Source organism: Myxocyprinus asiaticus, chromosome 29 (assembly GCF_019703515.2).
Source record: "Myxocyprinus asiaticus isolate MX2 ecotype Aquarium Trade chromosome 29, UBuf_Myxa_2, whole genome shotgun sequence".
NCBI lineage: Eukaryota > Metazoa > Chordata > Actinopteri > Cypriniformes > Catostomidae > Myxocyprinus > Myxocyprinus asiaticus.
In genome coordinates, this window is record NC_059372.1 from 18,508,766 (window position 1) to 18,528,939 (window position 20,174).

At 37.0% G+C, this 20,174-nt stretch overlaps 1 protein-coding gene across 3 annotated transcripts in view; it reads left to right on the top strand.

Annotated features, from left to right (window-relative positions):
* Positions 1–20,174, top strand: part of LOC127420136 (zinc finger protein 385A-like) — a 161,718-nt gene that overhangs the window by 23,638 nt on the left and 117,906 nt on the right. Inside the window, exon 1 of one of the 3 annotated variants that reach the window (XM_051662173.1) lies at positions 132–571. The exons of the other annotated variants lie outside the window; for them this stretch is intronic. Within the exon in view, the coding sequence (XP_051518133.1) occupies positions 562–571 (10 nt within the window). The 5' untranslated portion in view covers positions 132–561. Of the gene's footprint in view, positions 1–131; positions 572–20,174 lie in introns of those variants that run through there. 3 annotated transcript variants of the gene reach the window in all.

The window sequence follows — 20,174 nt, forward strand, 5'->3', positions numbered from 1 at the left end:
GCCTTTAGGTTATACCCAATCCCTAAAACAAGAAAGAGAGAGAGCGAGGAAGGGATAGAGAAAGAGAGAGAGAGAGAGAGAGAGAGAGAGAGAGAGAGAGCAGCGCAGACACCGGCTTGACTGTGCTACTAAGGGGGCATTGCTGAGAAATGTTCCTCTTGAAGGGAAACTTTTCATCTGTTGTCTGCTCTAGAGAAACACTGTGCGTCCTGGTCGGTCTGCAGGGAATTTAGCTCATTCACTGACCTGGGCTTCGGAATTTGTGACCCCCCCCCTCCCCTAATCTGTTGCCCTCCCACCACATTGCCCTCTGACTCACCTGAGACAAGAGCAGAAGACCTGAAGATCCCTCCCCTCTAAATACTGCTCGTTCACCTGAAGAAAGAGAACATACGAGACACAGGATGGACGACCGCTATGTTCTCTCTTAAACCGTGCTGGCTGCTTGACTCACTTCAGTTTGGGGGAGAAACACAGAGGAGTGTAGAAAAGAACTTGTGCTCTCCAGGATTAGAATTTTAGCGAGAGCCGGTCCTGATCGCAGGAGCAAGGTTTTGCAGGATGATCTTGGGTAAGTTCTCCTTTCGTTCTTCTCCAGAGCTTTGGTAAGGTGATTTACTCACTTCACCCATGTTGCCTTAGTCAAAAGTGAATTTCGAAATATCAACTCTTAACAGTTGAGCTTTTAACTCCTTCTAACTTCCGTAATTCTGCTCTTTTTAATTAGAAAACCTTAAAAGTGCAAATACCTTTAGTGTAATGTTTGGTGTAAGTGGTTTCTTCAAGATCAATTTGGGCTGACAAGGAAGGTCACAGTTCTAGTAGTGGGTATCCGGCTGTACAAGCTGTTTCACCCTCTGGCTAGACTCCCCTTGTCCTTTCTCAGAAGGCTTAAACACGCAAAGATGGAACAGGACAGGGTTAAGATCTCAGTCACCAAAAGAACCAAACTACTTTAGTTGAACTCCATGGCGGTACTTTACAGCAGAATTTATTTGAGTTATTGTCAGGTATATGGTCAGGTTGGGAATATGTTGATTTGTTGGCCTTCTCCATTGTATTATGTTTTTGCATATGTCTTTGCTTATCTTTTTAGCATGAGATAGCAACCCTTTAATCTTCTTTAGCATTTTATGACAAGTATATTTCATGATTTTGTTCTGAAATGAAATCCATACCTCTACAACTAATTCAAGTGCACAATAAGAGGTTTTTTTTACAGCCTCAATACATGTCTTTTGGGTGCTTATGCAGAGTTTCTCCATTGCTGTGAGGCTAAATATATATGTGTGTGTGTGTGTGTGTGTGTGTGTGTGGTGACTAGAGGCTGCAGCATCTGAGCCAGCTCACACTCCTGGAGGGGATGAGTGAATTTAGCCTCTGCACTCTATTGCAGCAACACAACTGTGTGGTGCGTGTGTGTGTCAAAGAGAAAGTTGTCATTGTGTGACTTAACTTTAGGTTTTTTATATCATAATAACAGTCTATGTGCAAGTTTGCTTTAGTCTACCTGTATTATACCCCATGTCATAGTGCTGTGTTGGTGTTATGGATGTGTTGCTGAGTGTGTATTTGTTTGTGTAATGCTCTGTGAGGGAACACCAGTTGAGGCCACATTGTTTAATGCATGTCTGGGCTAATTTAACAGACGGGCTGCTACACTTCTAGCCAGCATTTCCCTTGGGGTATGTTTTGCAGGGAGCCAGGCAAAATGATTATAGGACTTGTAATGTGTGATCTGTCTGTTCTCTCCCTCTCTCTCTCTCTCTCTCTCTCTCTCTCTCTCCCCCTCTCTATCTCTGTGTGTGTGTATGTATGTGTGCATATACAATGATTACTACAGACAGAAATAATTTATAGTTGTGCTGTACGGTTCTCAGTTAGTCAGCCTCATGTTGCTGTATACTTTCCAATCTCTAGTGTGCAGCATGTGTTGGCCTATGATATACCATCAGTCTAGAATTCTCTCTTCACTTCCAACATGTTCTGTCAATGTCTAGCAATAGAATTCACACACATCATCTTGTTTGTATGGTCCTGTAGCTCAGGTTGTAGAGCATGGAGCTGGAGCTGGCAATAGCAATGCCAGGGGTTCAATTCCACACACAAACTGATTGAATGTATACTTTGAATGCACTGTATACCTTGAATGCAATTCGCTTTGGATCAAAGTATCTTCCAAAATGAGTGTTTACGTGCACACCAATATGTTGATAATGACTACACAAAATCACCTTCCAAAAATTAGACACAGTTGTTTACATGCGATTTGAAATCATCTGGGTTATTCTCTGCTTTTGATGTCAAAATGTAAACAGGCTTTGTATAAGCCAGTAAGAATGCTGGTTAAGGTGTTTACATGCAACGCAAAATTGGGGTAATGGGCAAAAATCTATGTGTGAAGAAACAAAAAAAACAAACAAACAAACAAAAAAAAAGTTAAAGATAGTTACATAACCTTACATGATGTCTGCTAATTAAGCAGAATCTGTTTAAGAGTGTGCAAGTAAATGTGCTCATTTTAAAATGTATTCTTGCTTCTTATCATTTTTATAGACTCTTTTTAAAAGGTGCACTAGTAAATCTGGGTTTGTGTAATCTTGGACCTACAGTGACATCTAGTGGCTCGGATGCAGCATCATTCAAAATCAATAGTTTTTAGTTGTAGAAATTCACTATACACAGTCAGCCATGATTAATTTAATCCAAGAGTGAAAGTGTTCAATATCAATGCGGTTACTGAGATTAAGCCAGTAGTATTTGGCTGGTCATGTGTATCTAACATAGCAGCCCCCATTCCATGTAGAATAAAACAGTTTTTATAAGGATACTGATATGACTGGAGTCTTCATCTCATGTGATTGCTCATGATTTTATACCTGTTTCAAAATTACTATTAATTTCTTTAGGAGTAAAACTTTTTAATGAGAAAAAAATTACTGAGTGCACCTTTAAAGTAACGCACATTCCACCTTAAAAGAGTGTGTTTTTCCTTGTGTGCAAGGAGTCGTGGAATTGTGATGGAGTGCTTGAATTTAGCCTCATTGAACAAACAGACGAGCGCAGACGTGCTGCTCTGTTCCCATCAAAAGAGGCAGGAATGATGTTTGTGACTGGAAAGATGGGCTAATCGCTTCATTAACCCATCGGATTACAGCTGTGTCTCTCCAATCTAATCAGTCATGTCTGACAATTAATGTTTTCAAGTAGGTTACTCAGTCTGATGAAGGAATGATTTCAAGCACTCCCTTAGTGTCTGTGTGTTCTTTACCAAATTTTCATTTATGTTGACCCCATGTTCCATATTAATGGTGTTAATAAATGATTACCTATTCATGACACCATTTTATCAATGCAAATATGCTTGGTGCTGCTATGACCTTCTGTTTTATGGACACATCTACATATGAGGTTTTAAAAAATTGTGTTGCTTTGCATACGAAGCTAAGTGACCATGTAGTGTCAGGTCTCTGTTTGTATGTCATGCTGAGTTGTTTTCTGACATTGCTGATTTGATGTTTTAGCGTGTTGATATTTCAAACAAAGTCTTTTTTCATTGTGGTGACCTTTAGATTGCAGATGCAGTTGGATCGCCACGTCTTTGTATTTTACACTCCAGTAAACAAAAATGATCTTACACACTCTGATGAACAGCACGCTTCATTACAGGAGGCATTGTTAAATACTGATTAAGTGTGATTAGCTTTTATAAACTTCCCTTTTTTTGCGGGCCATATGTTTCGAGCGTGTAACTGCTCATTTACAGTTCTTATCTGAATGTACTCTAAATGACCTTGACCAGATCTATTTTCTCCTTTTTGTTCTGCATCTGCTTTTAGCCCTTTAACTCAACTCTTATTCTCTCACATGGTCTCGTTCTTTCTCTCTTCTTACCGCATGTGTGTGTGCACTTGTGCATTTAAAAAGAGAGCAAGTTGAGACATTTGGCCCCAGTGGTGTTAATGACACAGTTGACTTTTATAATGGGATGTAATATTCTGTGGTATATATTTACAGCTGAAGTCAGACATTTACATACACTTAGGTTCCAGTCATTAAAACTCATTTTTTAACCACTCCACAGATTTAATATTAGCAAACTATAGTTTTGGCAAGTCGTTTAGGACATCTACTTTGTGCATGACCCGAATGGCATGAGCACACATAGCCAAGGCAATAAGGCAATATACGGCCATGCCAACCGACAAACAAGGCGAGAGAATGCGTAGCAATGCCAAACAAAGCGATGCCATGCATTCTCACACTAAACGAAGCCTGAGCGTACATCGCAAGGCAAACGCCATGTGATGCACACAACAGGCGACAAAAACAAGACAGGACACCTGTGCGAGAGTTCGGCCACACAACCGACACCTCAGAATCTCAGTACAACATGAAGACGGCTTGCGACCCAGGCACGCAACACGAGCGTGTCGTGAGGCGCACCCGCGTTCGCGAGAGCTAGACAAACTATTGACGTGAGTGCATGCTGCCAAGATGACATGAGTGCGATGCACCCACGTCAATAACAGACAGACATGGAACACAAGTGTCTGGATCCTGACACAGACCGAAACCGAACCCGACAGGAAGTCAGGATACAAACACCTTGCTCCCGACATGAAACAAGACCGACCGAAGAACGCATGGCAGGGAATACAACCAAAACTGCGTGCTCACACAAAGACAGACAATGAAACATGAGACAAACATGGAATGGTGATGCCATGGTTCTGTCAGACAAAAACCCAGAATGACAGAGTGACAGGACCTTGACAATGATGCAGAAAGTTATACACGTGCAAATGATATCGAAGAAGCATCCTTAATTCTCACATCTACAATGACCCATGTGCAGGACTGGCTTACTAAATCAGTCTATTATTGAATGCAAACAAACGGTGTGTATAATGTTTACAAAACAAACAGTAGAGGTGACACATTCTAATGTGTTTCTGAGAGGAGAGGAGCTTGATATTCTAAATGAGCTCAAGTATCTTGGGATCACATTGGACTCTACATTAACCTTTAAAAGTCATGTGAAAAAGGTGTCAAACACCATAAAATGTAATTTACAAAATTTTAAGCAAATTAGGCTATTTTGGACTGTTAATGCCACCATGATGTTTCTACACATAATGATTTTTTCACACATTGAGTATTGCTTCACTAGCTGGTCATTTACAGGTGGTACGACACTTTTTAGGATGCCACGGAAAGTTATAAAAGTTTTTGATAAAAAAACATTCTCATTTCATCATTGTAACATTTTGGGAAAACATAATCTTTTGAGCTTTGAGAATTATAAAAGTTTAAAATATGCTTGTTTTATATATAAGGTTTTGCATGGGCTTGCCCCACCCCCTTTAAATGAATTCATTAAACAGAGGGCTAACAGTGGCATTCAAAGGGCTAACAGAGGGCTAACAGTGGCCATCACTAGAGGGGACTGTGAGGTGCCACATAGGCGCACCATATTTGGACAAACAGTGCTGTCAGTAAAGGGAAGTAAATATTGGAATAGCCTACCAGTTGCAATAAGGGAGTGCTCTACATATTCCACTTTTAAGGTTTAACTCAAACAATGTCTTAAGGCAAACCAGATTTGTGATCACATTTAACTTGGCATGCTGCACAATGTATATTGCCTCTCTCTACTTGTGTATTTTACTTTTTACCACGTTACATATCAAACTCATCTCCCATGACTCATTTCAAACAAGGGTTTAAGGCAAACCAGATCTGTGATCACTTTTAACATGACATGTTGTAGAATGTATTTTGCCCTTTTCTACTTGAGTATGGTGTATCTGTAACTGTATGTTGTCACTTATGTATTGTATACAGGGTTGGGGAGTAACGGAATACATGTAACAGGAATACGTTTTAAAATACAAAATACAAGTAACTGTATTCCACTACAGTTACAATTTCAATCATTGGTAATTAGAATACAGTTACATTCAAAAAGTATTTTGATTACTGAACAGATTACTTTGGATTTTATTGTCATTTGTTTCATTTAATATTTAGTCCTTTCAGATGGAAAAATGTATACACTACCGTTCGAAAGTTTAGGGTCACTTATTCTTTATTTCTTTTTTTTTTTTTTTTTTTTTTAATAGTAAAGTCATCTAAACTATGCAATGACAGAAATGGACCTGGGAATTATGTTGTGACCATAAAAATCCAAAATAAGTCAAAACAATGTTATATTTTAGCATCTTCAAAGTTTTAGCATCATCTCCACCCTTTGCCTAGAATTTGCAGACATGTACTCTTGACATTTTCTCAACCATCTTCTTGAGGAATCACCCTGGGATGCTTTTTAAACAGTATTAAAGGAGTTCCCATATATGCCTGGCACTTGGCTGCTTTTCATTATTATTCGGTCATCCATTTCAAAAAACTTTTTTTTTTTTAAATACAATTTTAGTTTTGTAATTAAATCAATTAATATGTTGGCACAATTATATTTTTGTCTACAAAACTCATTTGAAACATTTAAGAATACTCCTTCAGATCACAAGGTTTTTAAGATTTAACATAACATTTCATTCAAGTGACCCCAAATTTTTGAACAGCAGTGTACATATAAATGATACGATCCAAAGTGCATTTGAACAGTGGTGAAACACTTTCTTATGAGGATTTACATTCATACGAGCAGACAGAGAAGTAAGTTTGAAGTAAGTTTTAAGCAGAAGAAATATAAATAAATCTTGTGTAAATTGTTAGCTTTACGCTAAGCTAAAATGCTATTTCTAGCCATTTTACATGCATGTTACCAGGCACAATCATATATTTTTATCAAGAATATTCATGTTGGATCATAATTTCTTTTTTTCTAGTAAGACCTTTGATATTAGGGCAAAAATCGTATTCTTGATAATAATGTTTGTATTGTTTTCCTGTAAAAATATCTAAAAATCCTTAAAACAAGATCAATTTGATTTATCTTGTTTTAGAAACAACTCTGCATAAGATATTTAGGTTTTTCAGAGAATGTATTTTTAACATGTGTATTTTGTCTTACTGTACTGGCAGAGTTTTTATAGTCAAAACAAGTGAAAAAAATCTACCAGTGCTGAAGAAGTAATCCAAAGTATTTAGAATACGTTACTGACCTTGAGTAATCTAACGAAATACGTTAAAAATTAAATTTTACAGCATGTATTCTGTAATCTGTAGTGGAATACATTTCAAAAGTAACCCTCCCAACCCTGATTGTATATTTGTATCTGTATATTATCACTTGTAATGTCTTTGTTTTTGTTACCTGCCTAGGGACTACATATGTAAATTAGCAATGTTGCTAAAATCCGGCATGTTTACATCTTGTACTTTAATACTGATGTTCATTAACGTGCATTGTCCCTATTAAATAAACAAACAAACAAATAAATAAAACAAGACTTAGTTTCTGATGTCAATTTGCTTCTCAAGTTAATTCATCTTGCTTTAAGGATGTTTCGATATTTTGACTGGAAAACAAGACAAAAATAAAGATAAAGGAAATTATTATTTTCAGTGCAGACAGAAGTACACCTATACAGTCTCTGCCACAGACCACAGTGCCATAAACACACACACTGACTCTCTGGAGCCATGGTATGCCGCCTGGCCCCAGTGTTTTTATCAGCAGGACTGAGACAAAGAGTGGGGTTGGCTGCTGTAGGAAAGGTGAGTAACCTGAGCAGCAGCAGTGCGATGTGCATTCACTGCCGCCTGCCCAGTGTGGATTTTCCATTGTGGTCAGCAGTCAGAACAAACCCCTCCCACTCAGACCTGCACAACTGTCTGTCTGAACACACACTGATAAGTAAAACTCATAGAGCCAATTCATTTAAAATAATTTAGCCACAAAGGAAAATTCTGTTATCATTAATCCAAGACATGGAAAACACAGCAGAATCCAGTCATAAAAACTTAATTATTTATTAAACGTGGAATGTCACAGAATTTGACATATTTTAGATCAAATTAATGTATGTTTGCACAAATATTCAAGGTAAAATCATGATATGCAAGTATGATGATTAGTCCACAAACGGCTGAGATGTAGAAAAAAATATATACAGTCCACATTGGGTGCATGCTTCACACGCTTCACACACCCTTAATGTTCATTCACTGATACCTTTTTATAATCAACACACAACATGTGTGTAATAGATGACAACCAACAAAGCACTCATTTACTGTTAAGCACGAAGCACATGCAGACTATATATTTATATAATTAAATCGCAGCCTTTAGCGGTTTAATAAGCACATTAAGCCATATAGCGAACTGAAGCTGTTGCCATACAAAAAACCATTCAGCTGCCAAAATAAAAGCTCAATTTAACCAGGAGTGTGAAATAAAAGCAAAAAAACAAAAAACAAACAAACTGCTAGATAAATATATTACTACTGTATAGTAAAATGTAATATACAATATAATATTAATAGATATAATAATAATAATACTAAATCAATAGTAATTAGTATTACATTATATATAAGCAATATCATTAATATAAAGTGTTGTTGTACTGTATAAAAATGTTCATCAGTGCTTTCTTTAATACTGTGTTTTCATGGTGCAATACTGTATTTGTACTGTAAATAATAAAAACATTTAAAAAAACTCCAGTGCTGTGTTTTTGAATGTGCTGTGAGGATCTGCAAGCACTTCATTTGATAAAAAATAATGCACTGGTAAGTTGAAAAGTAACTGACTTGTTTTCATTTCATTTAAGTTATATGGATTCATTTGATTAGACTTTGATTAGGTTCAGAGCTGTAACAGGCAAACAAAAGGAAAGAATGAGATAGAATATTTCTCTGTATTTACATGTGGCGTCCCTTATTCGTTTCCCCAAGAGGAATCCGTTTTGTGTTTTGTGACTTTTGGGCACACTGCCCAGGTTCTTCTAATGTGTTGGCTGTCTCTTTGTCTGCCTGTCTTTCTGATTTTTTGTTCTTGCAAGCACATTTGTCTTTCTGATACAACATCCTCTCACGCTTACTGTCTACCTGGTTATCTGTCGTACACAACCCTCCCACCTCATCTGCTCTCTCTCTCTCTGTCTCTCTGTCTCTCTCTCTCTCTCTTTTGCTGTGGTCAACCTTTACACTCACCTGTCCCACGAGGTTAAGAAACAAAACGTGTTTGTTTGAGCAACTCAGCATTTTACTGAGCATTTTACCTCCTCTGCATGGCTGGAAGAGAATGACACAGCAATTATAAAATATGTCTTCTAAAGTCCATTCCAAACATCAGCCAAACCTGTATGACTTTCTGTCTACCATAGAACACAAAAGCTGAATTTAGCCTGTCTCCACAGGCTTTTTTGCCATAATGATAGTGAATAGTGACTCCAATCATGCTTGAATAAGGAAAAAAATAGCACACCATAACACTACCGTAGAAATAATCAATACAACTCGTGCACTATATTCCAAGTTTTATAAAGCAATGAGATCACTTTTCGAACGCACTTGCAATCATACTATCAAAATTAAAGTCGTTATTCACTCTCAAGTCAAATAATTTATGAAGCACTAAAATAAAATATGGTGGCAACGTTGATAACAGAAAAACTAATTGGTTCTCATCACGTCTTGAGACCAAACGTCATGACGTGCACGATTTGTAATGATGAGACCCAATGAGGTTTGATTTTATCGTGCCATATTTGTCATATTTGATTTTGTGTCATTTCTGTGCCACTAGCATTACCACATGGAATTGCAGAAATAATGACAATAGGAGGAATAAAAATAGACATAAATTACAGTTGTTGACATACCTAAAAGTGTAGAGCTATAAAATTTCTATGGATAGCGTACAGTAGCACAGATAATTTGGTTTTAGAAGAATAATTAAGAAATGTTTGAGTTCATATTGAAATCACTCACATTTGCTTGCAGACTTGTTATCATTGCAAAACTGAACAGTCTGTGACATTATTGAGATATCAACTGAAACTCCAGAGAAGACATGTGAGATCAATGCGGTCTATTTCACATAAGGCAAATCTGAGAAGCAGCAAACTCCATTTCCTCTCCATTTAATCTCATTGCAGTCTAGGAGAAACAATTTACATATATTATTTTTATGGGTAAATTTGTACTTTCGTTTTAGCATAATGTAGGTATAAGTATGAACTTCAGATAAAATGCTAAACTATACTTTTGGAAAGTGACTACCAATAATAATGCTGAAGGCTTGTTTTTGGCTCATGTATAATTTATTATTTTCAAAGTCTGTTGTGGCAGTCGCAGAACTTAAAATGTATTATGCTAAACGTAATCCACTTTTAAACTCTGAAGCAGAGTTTATGCTGTGCCTGTGTTGTTTACCTTGTTCATCCCATGCTGTTTTCTTTTGGACAGATAGTCTCAGTTAGATTTTATGTGCGGTTCAGCACCCATTAAAGCTAAGCACCTGTTAGCGGTTTGGCTGAACAACTTCTGGCTAGCCACTGCACAGTCTTTTCCCTTTTTATAACCTAATCAAACTTTAAGTTTGTGTTCTCTGCAAATGACTTTGTTTTTGTCTCAGCTGGCTAGATTTCAGTCCAAAATAATCATCAACAAAATCCAATATCTATTAGAAAAAACCAGGAAACATTTACCAGATAGGGGCTTTGTAGTCCTTGTCTTTTAGCTTTGAAGCGATCTATATACTAGTGTACTTCTAAAAGTTAACAAAATTAACCTTGAGCAGATACACCAATCAGCCACAGCATTAAAACCACTTGCCTAATATTGTGTAGGTCACCCTCGTGCCACCAAAACAGCGTCAACCTGCTGTGCAGAATAGCATTCTGAGATGCTATTCTTCTCACCACAGTTGTTCAGAGCAGTTATCTTAGTTTCCATAGACTTTGTCAGTTTGAACCAGTCTGGCCATTCTCCGTTGACCTCTCTCATCAACAAGGCATTTCCGTCCATAGAACTGCTGCTCACTGGATGTTATTTGTTTTTGGCACCAGTAAACTCTAGAGACTGTTGTGCATGAAAATCCCAGGAGATCAGCAGTTGCAGAAATATTAAAACCAGCCCGTCTGGCACCAGCAATCATGACACTCTCCAAATCACTGAGATCATATTTTCCCCCATTCTGATCGTTGATGTGAACATTAACTGAAGCTGATTTTATACACTGCACTGCTGCCACACGATTGGCTGATTAGATAATCGCATAGATGATTACTGGTGCCAGACGGGCTGGTTTGAGTATTTCTGTAACTGCTGATCTCCTGGGATTTTCACACACAACAATCTCTAGAATTTACTCCAAATCGTGCCAAAAAAAAAAAAAAAAAAACTTCCAGTGAGCAGATGGAAGCGTTGATGAGAGAGGTCAACAGAGAATGGCCAGACTGGTTCGAACTGACAAACTCTATGGTAACTCAGATAACCGCTCTGTACAATTGTGGTGAGAAGAATAGCATCTCAGAATGCTATTCTGAGCTGCAGGTTGGAGCTATTTTGGTGGCACGAGGGGGACCTACACAATTTTAGTGTAACAATTCAAGGATGGCAAAGGAGGAAGCTGGGACCGATTTGACAAACATGTAGGACACTTTAATGTGGCACTTTTCAGTGTACATTAAATACTACAACACAGCTGCTTTGCAGCAGCTGCAACACATATTGCTTTTCAGCATTACACCATCGACACTGACACAGACAGACAGCTTCGTGCATCTCTCTCTCCCCGTCTGCCACTGTCTCCTCTCCTTAAATACTCCCACTGCCCCTCACTGGAATGCGAGACCAGTGTAGCACCCAGGTGGAACTCATTCACTACTTATCTTCCTGGCCTCACTCTGCCCAGACGCCGTTCGGCTCCGCCCTGCTCGCCACAATTAGGCATGTGGTTGTAATGTTGTGGCTGATCGGTGTATACTGTAGGTGTTTTTCTCATCTGCGAATATATAAAAAAATTCTGATGATTCATGCTGCACTACACATTTTTTTTTGTCCAATCAAATCTTCTTTCAAATCTGAATCTCCCTCCCCCTAATACCACCTGCAACGACTAGCAAGTAGCAAAATGATTCCCATGACGTAAGTAAAGACTACTGGCTATTTAAAAAAAGGAAGATCCCTTCTACATTTCCAACCAAAACTTCCTGTTTGGAAGAAAATGCAACAGCATTCGTCAAGAGATTTCATGGGATCTTTAAAGCTGAAGTATGTAATTTCTGTGCCACTGGTGCCACCAAAGGGTATTGCTAAAATAAACTTTGTTTTCAAAACAGCTTTCTGAAAATGCCCCCCATTTGTCATTGGTTAAACAGAGATAGTCCTGCCCCCAGCTCACACCATTGTTTGAGTAATGTTGTTGGGGCAGGTCTAAGGGGGTCGCTCAAAACAAACAGAGCAATTTTCATAGTGCCACAGAAACAGTGTTTACAGTTTTCGAGAAAGTTAACCTATGAACGGCTTACTTAGAGTTGTCTCTGCATATTAAGCTGGGATATGCTGAGAAAGTATTTTAACACAGAAAACATACTTCAGCTTTAAGAAATGGGGATCAGTGCAATAAATCAGCCAGGTGGGGAAAAATGATTACTCAGTAAAACAACGTGTGTGTTTTCCTCTTAGACAGGTCTGCTGTGTGCATCGTAGGAGATCAGTTTATTCTTTCTCCATGTGTCAGGTTAACTGCACTTGATCTTCACTCTACTTGAGCTCTAAAGCGCACCTAGATCTTGGTTTACCTCCTTTCCCCTTCAAACCCAGCCATTACTCTTGGCCGGACAGATGGACTGGCTGGGTGATAGAAGACTGTCAATAGTGGGTGTAAGAGACACTAATGAATTGGCAATAACAGGAGCTCTGGGAGGTGGAAATACATTACTGGCTGTGTGTGGCCCAGCAGAGTGCTGGACTGCGAGATGAAAATGTCCCAATTGTATCTTTATCTGCACACACACGTTTGTTTCTCTTTCATGTTAGGGACTACACTGACTTTGATGTGTTTATACTGAGCTAATGATTATTAGGATGAATAATGATTTTCTTGCCCCTAAACCTAACCCTCACAGAAACCTTTTTGCATTTTTAGATTTTCATTAAGACATTATTTAGAATTTTTATTAAGCAGTTTTCTTCTAAAATTCTGACCATTGGCTGGTCCCCACTATGTAGGTGATTTTTGACAGTCCTTTTGTGGGCATTTGGTCATCACAATGTAGGCAAAACCTGATAGACACAAACTTTATGTGGCATGGGTGGCGTGGTCATGTGTCGGTCTGTGGGAGAGAGAGAGTGAACAGAAAGCACTCTAGCTAACAACCACTCTTTCGGTTCATGGCTGCTGTGCTTTCTGGTCACTCTCTCTCTCCCACAGACCAACACATGACCACGCCCCCCCATGCCACACTTTACTAGCCTAAATTAAATTGTATCAAATTTATGTAAATTAGGACATATATTAGGACATACTGTATATAAATACTATAGCCTAACCCAAAGCCTAAACCTATGAATAAATAAATAATAAATAAATTAGAATAAATGAATACATTTATATAAAAATTTTATTATATATGTAAATAATGTATTATATATCATATATATCAAATAATAAAAATAAATTGGTTATGTACTGTATATTGTATTATTATTATTTATGTAATATAATATACAGTATATAACTAATTTGTCCTTAAACTATAGCCACACGCGCGCACGTGCGCGCACACACACACACGTTGATGCAGCTATCATTATGAGGACTGTCCATAGACATAATGATTTTTATACTGTAAGAATTATAGATTCTATCCCCTAACCCTACCCCTAAACCTAACCCTCACAAAAAACTTTCTGCATTTTTACATTTTCAAAAAAACATTGTTTAGTATGTTTTTTAAGCTATTTGAATTATGGGGACACTAGAAATGTCCTCATAAACCACATTTATAGCATAATACCCTTGTAATTACCAGTTTGTAACCTAAAACAATTTCCTTGTAAACCACCTAAACCCACCCACCCACACACACACACACTATACCTCATTCCTGGCCTGCATGGAACCTCTAATGGTTTAAGTATAATGTGTGTGTGTTGGTGCCAGGTGTCCCATAGAGCTGCTCTTTTAAGCACATGGCTGTCCCTGTGTGGGATCTTGTAACATCATGCATTTCCTTGGAAAATTCACTTTAGTATCTGTGTTTGCTCAAATGCTGTGCTGCACATGGCTGGATGGATCCTAGCTTTGTAACAGAGCCTCCTTGTTTGCTCTATGGTTTATTTTGTTATATAGACAGGACTCCCAAGAGCAAACAAATCATAAAAACCTGACTATACAATAGCAACTATATGGGGTCATCCTTTGAATGAGACAGTTTATGAAATACGTCAACACAATTGGATGATAAATACACACATCCACAAACAGCTCCCATTTATCAATAGTTTGAGCTCAAATCCTTGAAAAATTGGAAGTCTGGATGAATTATGAAGCTCGTATCTGCTGGGTTTGGAAATAAAAAGAGACTGGCGAGAGAGAGAGAGAGAGAGAGAGAGAGAGAGAGAGAGAGAGAGAATTCAGTGTTTATAATTCAATGAACGATGGTCTGTAGATGTTTATGGGTGGTATGACATTGTTTCCCACTGTTGTTAAGGTTTCAGAAAAAGAGGAACAAAATCAATTCTCCTTGAAATTCTGGAAGGTCAATGCAGGGAAGCATGGTGGGAGGTGTGAGGGTGGAGAGGGGGGTGGTGATGTGAAAGCTTGCAGCACGAAGGGAGAAATTTCTCCTACAAGCCGACTGACAAGCCTATTTAGTATGTATTCATACCTTATCACTAAATCACTTTTTGTAATTGGCTCTTGATAAGTGCTTCTGCAAAATGCCTTAAAAGGACAGTTCACACACACACACAAAAATAATATATATATATATATATATATATATATATATATATATATATATATATATATATATATATATAATCTCCGAAAAGGACATAAAACCATAATAAAGTAGCTGAAACAACTTGTGATTCCAGGTCTTCTGAAGGTATACTATAGCTTTGTGTAAGAATGCAATCCGAAATTAAAGTTATTAATCACTGAAAACCTTCTGCATTAGCTCTTAAATCTCATCCGCACTCGAACATATTTAAACTTGGTGTATGAAGACGTATTGCACCAGGTGTGATGCCAAATGCTATTGGTTATCACATATCTTCTAACTGGTCACAAAACGGCAATTTTGAATATGTGAAAGCGCAAATGAGATTTTAATTGTTAGGTGAGCTATTCGTTTAAATGTAAATGTACTGTGTCTCCACTATAAAGAAGTCCTAAGTTCCTTTGCCTCATACATTTCTAGTGACAGAAAAATGGTGGTTTGAAAAAAAATTAAAAAATAACTCAGTTAAGTATGATCATTTCTGGCCAAATGACGTTGAGTAGTCTGACAGCTAGTGGGAACAAACTGTTGTAGTATGATTGTTTTGGCCTGTAGACTTGCAAGAGCCTCCATTTGACTGGGGTTATGTGCCCAAATTCTATGTTAAACTAACTAAATATTTATTTTAAGTCCATTTTTAAGAAATGGGTAAAGAGTTGTTTTGATCATCAAATGGGTTTTAGAGGCAGTTTTAGCTATGCAGGCTGGGCTCAGACCTGCCTCAATGTTTCTTATGTGAGTGTGAAATGTAGATAAAGGAAGACAAAGTGTCTGTGTGTGAATGTGGATCTTGACAGTGTGCATATACTGAAAGCTTGAAGCAGTGTTTGGATCAGTGCCACAGAGTCATTGGCTAGCAGGTAGCTTCCTTGGTTAAAAAGAAAAGTGATGCTCCAGTTATGAGTTTGTGGTATGCACTCCTGCATCTCTTTTCCCATCCCCCTCCTCCTCCATTTTGTGATCTGGCAAAGGGCAGATGATTTTGGGGAGACTGTGCTCAGACCTGCCCCTGCCTAGGAGGTAAACGCAGTTGTGTTTGCACATGTCTTTGTGGAGATCAGGCTAGGTGCACCAGGCTGACATGGCTAGCCGGGCTCAGTGGTGAATCAGGATACCTTTCCAGCATTGCTTACCAAAGTAAACTAGAATGTTTAGGGTGTTTCACTTGAGCTGCAGAGCACATATAGGATGTGACTTTATTTTTTCCTCAATTTCATTTAATTTTTCCCAAATTCTGTGTTTTATGTTTTAGTTTTTCTGGATTTTCTTGTCTAATCAAATGAATTAATAAAACTTTAATCAAATGAAAATCTATTTGTTAATTTAAAAAAAAACATTGCAGTTATTTTAGTCAGTTCAAGTGCTGTGCAAAGGAATTTCACAGTATAAATGAAAACACTGATGAAAAAAGTCTGTTATTATCTGTTTAATTACACATCCTTTTGCGGTTGAATCATCACACTTTTGCCGTTTTGCCATTTGGATTTGAATAATTGTCGAATTTAATTCGTTTCATCTAGGGATGTCATAAAATATCTATATATCAATTATTGATTGGCACGTTATTTTATCTATATATTTTTGAGACATTGATATAACAAAATTTGCCAACATTTCAATTAGAATCCTAATTTGCATGCTTTCCAATTCACTCAGCTGGCCTTTTGTTTAACAATCTGGAGTAATAGCATTAGGAGACCACAAGGTGGTGATATAGAATTTACTGAAGCAGATTGCAAGGCACAAGTATCACAACAAGAGCTGATGTGGCACAGCAGATGTCAGTCCAAAGTTACAAACAAAGTGATGTTGATGAGTTTGCAGTTTAGTGTATGAAACTGGTGTACCTGAATGATTAGGAATGGTAATATGGAGATAGAATTGTTGCATATTAACATACAAATTAGAACAGATCCACAAATAAATGTAAGGAGTTTCACAAAATAAAGTGAATTCACAAATAAATAAAATGAGATTTGCAAATAAAAAAAATATTTACAACTCACAAAAACAACTCTGTCCAGCATCCATTTGTGAATCGCTTCCTGTGCATTTGCGGATCAGTACACACATTTGGCGATTTTGAAATAAATCTAGCATCAAGATGCGCACACAAATCTACAAATAGGTGGACTCCACCCATCGTCTACTCAAGCCCAGTTAGATAACAGCCACATTATTTGCACCAATTGTAGCACGTTCTATCTTCAACCAATGATGCTTCATTTTACTATCAGGCGGGACCAGAGTCACAGAGCTCTCATGAGCATGGAATCAAGCACATACAGATAAGCTCCAACGCCACAAACTATTAAAGTAACAGACATCATCAGAGGAATACTGTGACTTAAGGTTCGTATCATTTCCTCTCAGTTATAAACATGTGTAGTGTCTTCTTAAATGTCGACAGCTGAAAATTGCCCATTTGTTGAGTGTCCTGATCATTAGCTTTATAGCTAACCTGACTGATTGTATGAGTCTGCTATTTTAATTTTAACCAAGTTTCTTGACTGAAATGTGTCATCAAAACCTTTGCTCTTAATGTTACATATCAGTGACACTGTTTAGTGTCTGTTTGGAGACACTACATAAGATCAGTACTACAGATAGTGCCTTTATAAAACATGAATCATATTAGATGATCTTAGGTGCACAAACTATAAATTAAAACCCTATATTACACAGTGTACAAGATCTGCTAGGGCATTCATTTGGTTTCACATTATGTCAATGAAAAAAAAAAAAAATTGATGTAATATTTCAAAGGATTTATATTTTTAGCGCTTAGTGTTATGGCAGACCAGTCCAATGTTACTCACAAGAAATAATTATTAACCCTGTAAAACAATGTGTTTCACTTATTTACTCAGGAAGTATATGGGCTGTGAGATACAGGAGGACTATAATAATAATAATAATAATAATAATAATAATAATAATAAAAGAGTTGCAAGGATACTAGAGAACTGGTGCTCTCTGCTCCACTTCACAAAAAGATGGAAACAGTTGTTGGACTTTTGTGCTACTGGTGGTAAGACATCACAAAGCTCCATGGCCCAATCTTGTTTGTGTAACATGTTTTTTCTATACAGTAATGGACTTGTTTTTAACATGTAATTGTTATTTTTTCCAGTAATGTTTGCAGAATGCCCTTACCTTGACTAGGAGTAACTGTCCCAGACAACTGATACAACACCATGACATGGCAATGAGGATGTTCATGTACAACAAACTCAAGCAAAATGCAAGCACTCCAGTTGTAATGTTCAATTCCAGTGTTTGTGTGTGTAAAATGTACGCAAATTTATTGTCTTTTATAGTTACATGCATGACAACCTGTCATTTGTAACTAAACAAATCATACAACAGGCTTGCTTTAAAGTGTTAAAAAAACAGATACTCTTTAAAACCTATTTACCTCAAAATAACTTGATAGAACTCAATAAAAGATATGTCAACTAAATGACAAAAAATATTTTGTCAAATGAGATTTATTTATAATGATAAATAATCATTTATACTCATATTCATGTTGTTCTAAACCCAAACGACAGACTTTCTTCTGTGGGAAGAACTCAAAAGGAGATAGAATAATGAAGGGGACTGACAGCCTCGCTTTTATTTCAGCCTCATTAGCAGCATCTGCATTTTACAATGTATTTTTATATTCCACAGAAGAAACTAAATAGTACAGGTTTAAAAAAAAAAAAAAAAAACATGAAGGTGAGTAAATGGGTGAGTAAATGACAGAATTTAAATTTTTAAGTAAGTCAACCCAAAGACAATGTTACGGTTTATTTAAATTTTGTATTGCACTTTCATTTCAAGACATGACAATGTAACTTAAAATAAATCTGACATAACAGAAAATAAAGAATATCATATAACACATTTTAAAAGGTGTCCTGTATTGGAGCTGGAACCACTGAGTTTTGGAGCAGGTGAGTCAAGTGCTCAAAGTTGATGGGCAGTACACAGGGGAAACATCTGAAAAACATGGCAATAACCTATGAGTCAATTATCACTGTCAGAACATGATGCTGTATTTTACAAAGGGACCCCGTAATAGTATCTCCTAAAACGTTCACACCAAAGTGCTAAAAGTCTAATAAATATTACCTTACAACTGCTTTTATTAAATACATTAACATAATGTGAAACCAAAGTATTGGCATAGCAGATCTTGTACACTGTGTAATATAGGGCATTCATTTATGGTTTGTGCTAAGATCATCTAATATGATTAATGTTTTATAAAGGCACTATCTGTAGTACTGATCTTTTGTAGTGTCTAGTAGTGTGTCTGTTTGGATCTACCATGTAACATTAAGAACAAAGGTTTTGATGACACATTTCAGTCAAGAAACTTGGTTAAAATTAAAATAGCAGACTCATACAGTCAGCCAGGTTAGCTATAAAACTAATGATCAGGACACTCTACAAATGGGCAGTTTTCAGCTGTCGACATTTAAGAAGACACTACACATGTTTATAACTGAGAGGAAATTATACAAACCTTAAGTCACAGTATTCCTCTGATGATGTCAGTTACTTAATAGTTTGCGGCCTTGGAACTTATCTGTATGTGCTTGATTCCATGCTCATGAGAGCTCTGTAACTCTGGTCCCGCCCTGATAGTAAAACGAAGCGTCATTGGTTGAAGATAGAACGTGCTACAATTGGTGCAAATAATGTGGCTGTTATCTAACTGGGCTTGAGTAGACGATGGGTGGAGTCAACCTATTTGTAGATTTGTGTGCACATCTTGATGCTAGTTTTGTTTCAAAATCGACAAATGTGTGTAGCAATCCACGAATGCACAGGAAGCGATCCACAAATAAATGTGCACAATTCACAAATGAATGCCGTACAGAGTTGTGTTTGTGAGTTAAAAAATATATTTGTGATTATTTGCAAATCTCATTTTATTTATTTGTGAATTCACTTTATTTTTGTGAAACTCCTAACATATATTTGTAAATCTCATTATTTTTATTTGTGAACTCATTTAATTTTTGTGAAACTCCTTACATTAGTATGTTAATATGCAACAATTCTTTCTCCATATGGTAACGTTTATTATGAAATTTCTCTTATGTCAAACCAAAAAAAGACATAACTGAAAATACATTGTGTTGGCTATATAAAAGATACATATACACAATATATCATCCAGTGATGGCTAGAGTAAATAATCTTTGTCCTTTGTTAATGATTTGGGTCAAATTTAATGAAAAACTATGC